This window comes from Astatotilapia calliptera, chromosome 8, assembly GCF_964374335.1.
Source record: "Astatotilapia calliptera chromosome 8, fAstCal68.1, whole genome shotgun sequence".
NCBI lineage: Eukaryota > Metazoa > Chordata > Actinopteri > Cichliformes > Cichlidae > Astatotilapia > Astatotilapia calliptera.
Window position 1 is genome coordinate 18,123,660 of NC_137429.1, and position 9,548 is coordinate 18,133,207.

The 9,548-nt window shown below is 45.6% G+C and overlaps 1 protein-coding gene across 1 annotated transcript; it reads left to right on the forward strand.

Annotated features, from left to right (window-relative positions):
• Nucleotides 1-2,292: 2,292 nt before the first annotated feature.
• nog2 (noggin 2) lies at nucleotides 2,293-5,131 on the forward strand. Its single transcript, XM_026177618.2, has one exon. It carries the CDS (start codon nucleotides 3,703-3,705, stop codon nucleotides 4,360-4,362), a length of 660 nt encoding a protein of 219 aa, XP_026033403.1. The 5' UTR covers nucleotides 2,293-3,702; the 3' UTR covers nucleotides 4,363-5,131.
• Nucleotides 5,132-9,548: the final 4,417 nt, after the last annotated feature.

Genomic DNA, 9,548 nt, shown 5'->3' on the forward strand with positions numbered 1-9,548 from the left:
ATATTTTGTCGTCTTAGTTTGTGAGTTTCTTATGTTTAGTCTCCCCCCTCTCTCTCCTCTCCAATCTGTCCATCTCCATCCACCCATCTGTGCCATTCTACCAGTCCTCAGTGGGCACAGTCGGCCAGTCTGGCCTGGGCTGCCCCTTGCTGTGCCCCTGCAGTGCATAAGCTCCTGTCTGGACTTTGGGTAAAGGCCTTTGTATGGAGCTGTAGGTGTGTCAGTGTGTGTAAGTGTTTGTGGTGAGCTATGTGTGGGAGTGTATGTCTGTATAGCATTCATAGCAGAAAAAGGAGAAGGGAGTCAAATCTATGCCTTAGGGCACCCCCGCTGCCCCAGCACCCCTTCACATGCGCCCTATTGAGGCCTAAGGGAGCGTGAACAATCACTGCACAACCAAAGGACTAAGTCCCCTTGTTATACAAGGCCAATTTTCAGCACCAGACCCCCTCCCCGCTCTCTCCTCCATAGTTTGACCCGCTCCTCAGAGGTTGACGGGCTTCGTTAAAGCGAGCCGGGGTCCTTTAACGCCGTTATTTAATTAGCCATTCCACAGCAAACTGTCATCCAGCACTAAAACTACCCTCTCACCCCCACCCTTACCCCATTGGTGAATCCATCTTCTTCATCACCACCACCCCTCTGCCATCTCCCCCACTCACCACCACCACACATGCTCAGCATCACCTCGACCCTTCCCCACTGTGTCCACCGGTCCCCTCCTCTCTTCTTTCCCTGTCTTTATCTCCAGTAATTAGCCAGTAAATGGGGGTTGACTCATTGCTGGGTTTCTAGAGTATTTGGGCGTGGGACTCAGGAAGTGTTTCTCCCGGCATGGGGTTTCTCTCTCAGTCCAGCACACCAAGAGCTGTGGAGGAAGACAATGGGAATAGCCGGTACTACAGTAGCCGGCTCAGCCTCACTGTCCCTGCAGCCCACTGAGTTCTGTCTACACCGGCACCCTAATCATTAACCAGATTATGACTCTGTGTGTCTGGATAGATGTTAGGAGGGGGTCAGAGGGAATTTACTCACAGGATGCCAAAGACTGCTGGCAACTTTTTCCATCTGGTTAGACCTGGATAATGAAGTTGAAGAACTGTGCTGTGAAATTACAGCACTTCTTGTGATAAAAATGATTCCATCTCACAACTGTGGAATTTTTTATATTATACTCTTAGTGAGTATGATTCCAGTTAACTACTTCATTTGCCCTCAGTGGAGTCTTTTAGAAGTTTGATTACAGAGCTGCTGAGCAATTTCACTTGAGCTGCACCCTAACTACGAGTGAACATTCTTTCCCCATGGACTCAAACATGAGTAGTCAAACTGTGAGGGCGAGTCTGGGGAGCCCCTGGCTTCATGTCCTCACCATGCTAGTTCACCGCCCTCTAGTGACTACTACAAAAGACAAGCACAATCACAGCCCATCCAGACTGCGTAGGTAAATGAAACCAAGAGTCAGGTTTAAATTCAGAGCAAGCGCGTGCTGATGGAGTTTGACCAGCTTTTGATGCAAAGTTTAATTTCAAAGCATGTTTACATTTTCTTTTTTTTTTAAGTCTATTAAAGTTTTGAAAATGTTTAAATGTTCATTGGAATGGAGATCGACTCCTGAATCAGTTTAGTGCGTCTACCGAACATGTTTAAGCGATTTGACTATCAATAAATTTCACTTGTTTGTGTAAGTTCTAATTTGGATTATGGGAAAATAAACATAGTTTAATAGTAAGAAGAAAAAAACGTTCTGTTGATTTTCCCCTAATGACTGCTTAGCATGGGAAAGGTACCGCTTAGTTATCCACGGCCATTTATAGCCCCTTAATTATGCGCCTATTTTGTGACCCCCGAGTTCAACGGGCCAATTCCTGTGTAGACCCAAATCCCGATGAACAAAGGTGGAATGTGATGCCCCTTTTCCGCAGACAAGCTACCAAACGTTTCCCATCATTTTCATGGTAAAGTTCACGAAACTCTTTTACACTTCAGCCGAGTATTGACAGCGCATTGAACCTATTAGTGCATCAGAGACACTCTGCTGATGAAAACCGCAGGAGAAGCAGCTGCTGTTATACTTACAGTGTGTAAGAAAGAGAGAGGGGTTAAAAAAAGATCTTGTATTATCCTGTGTGTCTGGGAATATTGCTCTTAAATGCGATTAAAAAAAGGCTGGTGCTTTAGGACCCAGTTGATCCTCATTGTGGCTGATATTTTCCACGTTGTGAGGGGAGGGTTGGGGGGGGGGGGGGGGGGGCTGTCAATCATAGTGAAAGTGGCCAGGGTGGGCAGGCCCCTCTGACACTTTGTACCGTCGGAGGGGGATATTTAACTTGGGACTGAGCACCACTCGCTACAGACACACTCACACACAGTGTGCCTAAGCAAAGAAATGCTCCAGCGCCAAGTCTCTCACACTCCTGAAGTAGGAGCGACTTAGTAGCTGCTGTACCCAGTTATCAAAGGAGGAGAGAGGCTCCCTAAGGAATTGACCGCTTTCATAGACCGGGGAACAAAAAAGCAGATTATGGACTCTCTCGTCATGCACCGACATTGCGATTAGAAGATTTTTTCTTTTTGAAATTAATATTAATTGAATGTATTTATTATTATTTTTTATTTTGTTGCTGGTGTTGTGAAGATTCAGCGATGCCACACTGAGAGGATCTCTGACCCAACCACGTTTTCTGTCTTTACGCAGTTTGCATTTCACGTGCAGTGAGGCTGCATTTCGCTGGAAAGCTGTGTTTTCATCGTTCTTCTTCTACTTCTACTACTTACACGCAAAAGCCAGAGTTCTGTGGGAATATTACAAGCGAGACTTTTACATGTAAAACCGAGCTGCTCTGCGATTTGGAACATCCTCTGGGAAGATAAGCGGCTGTTGCGTCCTGAAAAAAAAACTGAGATTGTGCCACACGGCTCCTCCAAGTTTTCTGTCATTTTCAGGGAAAGTGCGCATCGACGGGCTGGAATACCGCAGGAGACTGGCTGCAGAGACTACCCCACTCCCCGCCCCCCTCTCCTCGGTCCGTGGACTGTGCGCTCTGGGACCTTGTCAAACCTGAGAGCGCCAGGCGACGTTAAGAGAAGCCACGTTTCTAAAAGCCGTGCGTAAAAATAACATTGGCCAAGGCTGGCAATCGCTGCCGGGCGCGTGACATTTAAAACTTGGTGAAGTGCTCTTTTGTGCGCCCTTCTCTCCCGGGAGCTCCGGATCTATTCTGTCCCTTTCAGAAAACACTTCAGTCCATGCAGCTCTCGCCTCGGCCGCTGTCATCCAGTGCAGACAGTTTCGTCGTGGCTTCGAGTCCTCGGGGTAACCATGACAACCGAGAGAAACCCGAAGTGAATCTGAGGAGCGGGGTGAAGCAGGAGAGAGCGTGAATAGGCGCTCGAGTTTTCCCTTTTTTCTTTTCTTTTTTTTTGACTCAACTCTTTCTGCAGAGAGCGGGGTAGCCCGCTTCCATGCTGCACATTTGCATCAGCGGGTAAATTGCAAAGTTGAAGGAGCCCTAAAAAGCAAAGCACTCCGCTCCATGTCATTCAAACCCGACGTGGTCTATTAAAAGTATCGCCTTGCTGGTGACTGAACTTCTACTATTTATGAAGCCCCGGGCTGGTGACTCCACAGAACACAGTAACCGGGAAAAGAACTGAGTATTATTCACGCGAGAAGAGCCCGTGCGTTGAACAAGAGGAATTATGGGCTTCTCTCAAACGCTGTTCGTTTACGCGCTGGTTTGCGTTCACCTCGGAGTTTCCCAGCATTACCTTCGCCTCCGCCCTTCGCCCAGCGATCACTTCCGCCCTTCGCCCAGCGATCACCTCCCCGTGCCCGACCTGAAGGAGGACCCGGACCCGGAGTACGACCCCCGGGAGCAGGACTTGGTCGAGAGGACTCTGCGGAAAAGACTCGGCAGTAACTTTGACCCCAATTTCATGTCCATCAGCCCCCCCATGCTGGTGAACTTCTCCGCGCCAGATAACCAGGTGAAGCTTCAGGGGCCCATGCCCAACGATATTAAAAAGCTGGACCTCACAGAGACCCCCTATGGAAAGCGGCTAAAAGTGGGCAAGAAAGCCCGTAGGAAATTCCTGCAGTGGCTGTGGACCTATACGCACTGCCCGGTTGTGTACACCTGGAAAGATTTGGGTGTGAGGTTCTGGCCACGTTACATGAAAGAGGGAAACTGTTTCTCTGAGCGCTCGTGCTCCTTCCCCGAGGGGATGTCTTGCAAACCCGTCAAGTCAATCACCAAGGTTTTCCTCCGGTGGTATTGTCAAGGCTTTCTAAAACAGAAATACTGTACGTGGATACAGGTGCAATACCCAATCATCTCAGAGTGCAAGTGTTCGTGCTGATTCTCTCTAAGGAAGGAAGTAGTAGTAGTGGTGGTGGTGGCGGCGGTGGTGGTGGTCGACGGGGGAGTGGACTGGAAATACGGTTTCTATTGCACTGTTAACTCTCTACAGAGGTGGGCACCATAGCAAATCTATTTTTTTATATAGCATTTTAAGTGAAATACCAACATTGTACATATTTAAGAAAAATGCAGCTATTTTTTCTAATTGAACCAGGACCATATTTTATTCTCAACCCTGACATTTTTTTTCGGAGGGGAACACGAGCACTTCGTGAGGAAGGAGCATTTTGTTTTGTTGATATTTTTAAGAGACATTGAAAATGGATTGCATATGCTACACTTCTCCAAGAGGTGACCTTTTTCTTCTTCTTCTTCAACTGAACATTGATGCTGACTGTTATTTCACTGCGATGCTGCCTAGAGTTTTTGTATATTAATATCAATAATAATTAAATTGTAAAAAAAGAAGAAGAAAAGTTGAGGTTAAAGATATATATAAAGGCGTGAACTCAGCTTTTTTTTTTGGAATACATAGTATTGTAGGAATAAACAAATCTGTACGTTTTATTTATTATTTTAACGATTTGTGAGTATAGAGCATAAGGACAGAGAATAGCAGAGTATACCAGAATAAAAAAATATGGGAGATGTCTACTTGAATATTTCTAAAAATGACAAAAAAATAAATAAATAAATACAAAAAACCCAACATATCAGTGTACATGTTATGGTTACACGTTTTAGCAATAAAGTCCATCTTTTCAACATGTGTTAGTGTCAACCCATGCTTACACCACTGTGTATATCCAAAGGGGCGTGTACACTGTAAAAACAAAAAGCTATCTAAAAATGTCTCATTAAGCTGTAAAAATCTTTCCTTGCCACAGAGATACGTTTCACTGGTTTCCATTCGGGGTGACTGAAGAGATTTCACATATCAGAGCGATGACGCTGAAGTATTCTTGCAATATTCGTGTGTTTTTCAACCGGAAACCCCTGAAACTGTACCTCGCTTTATTAAAATAATAAAGGGTGAAAAGACTTTTGCAAATGACATATTTTTTTACAGTGTAGACGGCTGGGCTCCGAAGTGGAGTGGAGTTACAAACTACTATAAAGTTTCGGTGACTTTGTGTGGACTGTCTGACGCTCCACGCCGTCACAGCGATTTTAGAAAAGGCTGATTTACTACGCTGCTTAATGCGCAACGCATACCTCAAGCGCCTCCACAGACCTGGCATTCATTTGTCTCAACCGGAGAGCGCGCGAGAGAGAGGGAGAGCGAGGGGGAGAGGCCACGCACACGCATTCATCTCCAACTCGCTCATGCGCTTCGAGGTGTTAACATAATGGCTAAAATATGATTCAGACTTTTCAAACAGTGTCAGATGATGAAATCGCAAGAGCAGACGCGCAAAGCCTCCAGTGTCTGGGGTCTCTCTGTGTTTTTTACTCTGGAAGCTCCACACAAGTTCCAATGAGGTATTTGTATAGAGGTGGACTGGAGCAGACAGGCGCCTATTCAAGTCTGACCGCCCTGGAGAGAGCGAGGGAGAGAGAGAGAGAGAGAAAGAAAGAGAGAGAGAACACAAAGCCCATAAAACAATGGTCAACTGTTTTTGACGTTAGCAGACTATTAATTGGAGAGCCTGGGCATGCTGTCTGCAAGTTAAAGAGATATGGGCAATTAAACGCGCTGGAGACGCGCAGGGAGGGAAGGGGGGGCAACGAAGTCCCGTGAAATCAAAGAGCTGAGTAATTTTCTGTAAGTAGGGTTTTCTAAATTGTGTTTATATTATTGGTCTAAATACAATCAACGAGTTCAACAGAGCTATGACTAAACGTCTGAAAGCGGAGTGTTTCCACTGAGCGCATTTTGTGTGCCTTTAAGCCATTTGTGTGTTTTCTTGCGGCCAGAGCCGCATTTGACACTTGCCGCCCGGTTATTGTGACAGAACCGCTTAGGGGGGGATTTGGTAAGCAGAGGGGAAGAACGGCAGCATGCCAACGAAGGAGGAAGAGAAGGAGCGGGAGGGGAGGGGAGCAGGGGCTGCTTTCCTTACTGTCAGCTTCTTTCTTGATGATGTCTCGGGGTTTTTAGAAACTGCGTCTCTGACTCGACGGCGCCACTCAGCCGCCCCCTCTCGACTGCGCAGAATGAGGCACTTTGGGAAACAGTAACCCTTTCAGGCTCTGCCCGGAGAGTATTTTAGAAGCGTGTGAAAGGCAATACGCCGCCCTGGCTCCAGCCAGTTAGGTGCGCACCTTTTAGAAACAGACCTTGCCAGCTAGTCAGATCACTGGTTCTCAAAGTGGGGTCCGGGGAGCTCCATGTGGCCTTTGTGGGGATTCCAGGGGGGATTGGGTGCTTAAAATGTCAAGAAAGTGCTTCATTGACAAGAAACAACAACATTCAATTGCAATTACGCACATTTTGGCACTCTGACCATGATCACAACCGCCAGATTTCTGCACTCTTCTTCAGTGGCAGGTTTACGACTTTGTTTGGAGATTTAAACTGAACAGAAATGTTCAGTTTGATAACTGATAACTGTCCTGAAGTTGTCATTTAATTAGATAAGCTCACATATCTCCTCGCTCAATCTGTCCGCCTGAAGTGTCAAATCCAGTCCACATCCACTAACTTTATCCCATTCTACAAATAGAAACCTTTTCAATACAGAGTTAATATAGAAGCGTCTGATGCAGCCGTATGTTAAAAGTGGACCTGTGTTCTTTTTCTTACACCCAAGGGAGGAAACAGTCCTAAAATGGGTAACTGTGCTGTCTTTACTTCTCCCCCCAAACTACGAGCTGGACTACAAACGGCTTTACATGCCCTGATCAAATGTGTCCATTTTGTTTTTAAAATCAATAAATCAGAACATTTCATCATGAAATTGGGTTTGTAAATTTATAACCCTTTTATTGGCTATGAACAGACTTTTGACTGACATCTTATGCTGGAGGAAATCAGAAAAAAGAAAAACCCTTCCCATCAACACACTCATCATCACATTGTCCTTAAAAATGTCAAGACTCGTGTGGCCTCACCCCATCAGATGCTCAGCATCATCATCGTCTGACACCGCCCGTCTCCACATTCGTCAGCACCGACCTCCTGCGAAGTGAGCTACAATAATAAATATGGTTTGGTAGATATGTGCACACTCCGTACATATCTACAGCCTCACGTGAATGTAAAAGAACTCCCATATTTGCTGGCTGTAAAGAAAATTAAATGAAAGCCTGGAGGCAATTAGGATGGGGATGATGGGGGAGTAGGTGGGAGGAGGGGGTGACATGCTTAGTGGTAAAGATGATGAGTCTGTGTCTGCCTGATGATAGTCAATTATTCTGATGGATTGTGGTCAGATTGGGAGTGACTGTGTGTGTGGGTGGGTGGCAAAGGGTTTGAAGTGACACATCCTTACCTGTGTGGACACATCTTTATAGAAGAATATGTGTGCAAGTGAGCGTGCATGCTGATTGCATGTATGCATATAATCTTCCACAGGCACATGCACAACTCCAGTGTGTGTGTGTGTGTGTGTGTGTGTGTGTGTGTGTGTGTGTGTGCAGTGGGCTGACAGACAGACAGAGATGGAGACGAGGGTCTGTGGCTGTGAGTAAGGCCCAAACCTCATAGTTGTAAAAGCCAGTGAGTCAGCACTGGTGAGGTTATTGATGATGACAGGGTATTAGATTGAGCACTGGGAGGAGGGAGGGCACACACACACACACACACACACACACACACACACACACACACACACACACACACACACACACACACACACACACACACACACACACACACACACTTTCACCGCAGATGATACCCAGAATTCCATCACACCATCATCCATGGCTTGCGGTGTGTGATGGTATGTGTGTGTATAGGTGTCAAGCATTTGTTCATGTTGTACACGAGTTCTGTCTGGTAAGTGTGCCTGCAGAGCGTGTGTGAGAGAGAAGAGCAGAAGCTACTGTGACAGTGGGTTTTCCAGGTCCCCGTTTCTCTCAAATGCCTGAAATGGATGTCTGTGTTTTCATATGTGCTGCCAGTTTAAGATGGGAAGTCTTCAAGGAACTCACAGATGCCTCTCAGCAAACCTCTGCCGGGCTGATCCAGCTTTTATGATGCCAGGCATCCATCGCCGCGAGAGCTCGCAAAACCTGACCTGGAGTCAGTAGCAGTGGGCATAGAATTCATAACATGCCATTGCATCAACACAGTGGCCCATCTTTGCAGACAAACAACAGGTGACTGTAGTCAAATAACAGGTGTTTGTAATCAAACTCCAGCCATTGCCAGCAAGTGGTGCTTATGGTAATTAAGCAGAAAGCTGGGAGATGAGCACAGTGCTACTAAGAGTCATGAATGCATTCATTAATACAGGTCTGCAGACTCTGAAAACTGGATTGCTGCTAGTTTTGGTCTGGATGTGAGGTTCAACTGCATAGCTTCAAATCAGAAGAGTGCAAATGCCTTCTTTTGTTAAAAACCATCCTCTTACAGCAGTGGCTCCCAGACTTTTTCATCTAACATACCTCACAGGCACGTCAGATAGACTCAAGAAGCCCCTCATCAGTACCACTTACCACGCTTACTTGAACTAAGCTCCAGTTGTATCTACACTTCTTCCAGCTTACCTTTCACTCCTAGTGATGGCATTCAGCTCACCCAGGGTTAGTGAACTTTATCAACTGTTTATTCATACTGTTTCCTTATTATGCCAATCATTCATTCATTTACTTATATTACTGATCAATGGAACATCTATTCATTATGCTTAGTGACAACTCTCACGAGCTGTGGCCAACAGTGTCAGCTAAACCTCTACCAAATATTCCTCTCTATTTATTCAAAGTGTTCAACTAGTTTTTCAAATGTTTAGACAATCCATGCATTTCTCTAATTTTATGTGTTTATTTCTAATTTCTGCTGATTAGCACACCTTCAGTTAATAACTTCCTGCTTATTCATAGATATATCTAGTGTTTAACTAATGGCTCAGTCACTAGAGTCAAAATAGGACAGTGACCTCCTTGAGAACAGGGAAAAAAATCAACGGTTGCGCTGTGTTTGCATTGAATTTTTGTATTTTTTATTGTTTGTTTGCTTTTGGAGATTATTGTACTATGATGCAACAACTAAATGGTTGCCCAGGGGTTGAGCGT

What these genes read in the sequence shown, in the direction of transcription:
- nog2 (XM_026177618.2), top strand. Translation starts at nt 3,703, where the DNA reads ATGGGCTTCTCTCAAACGCTGTTCGTTTACGCGCTGGTTTGCGTTCAC.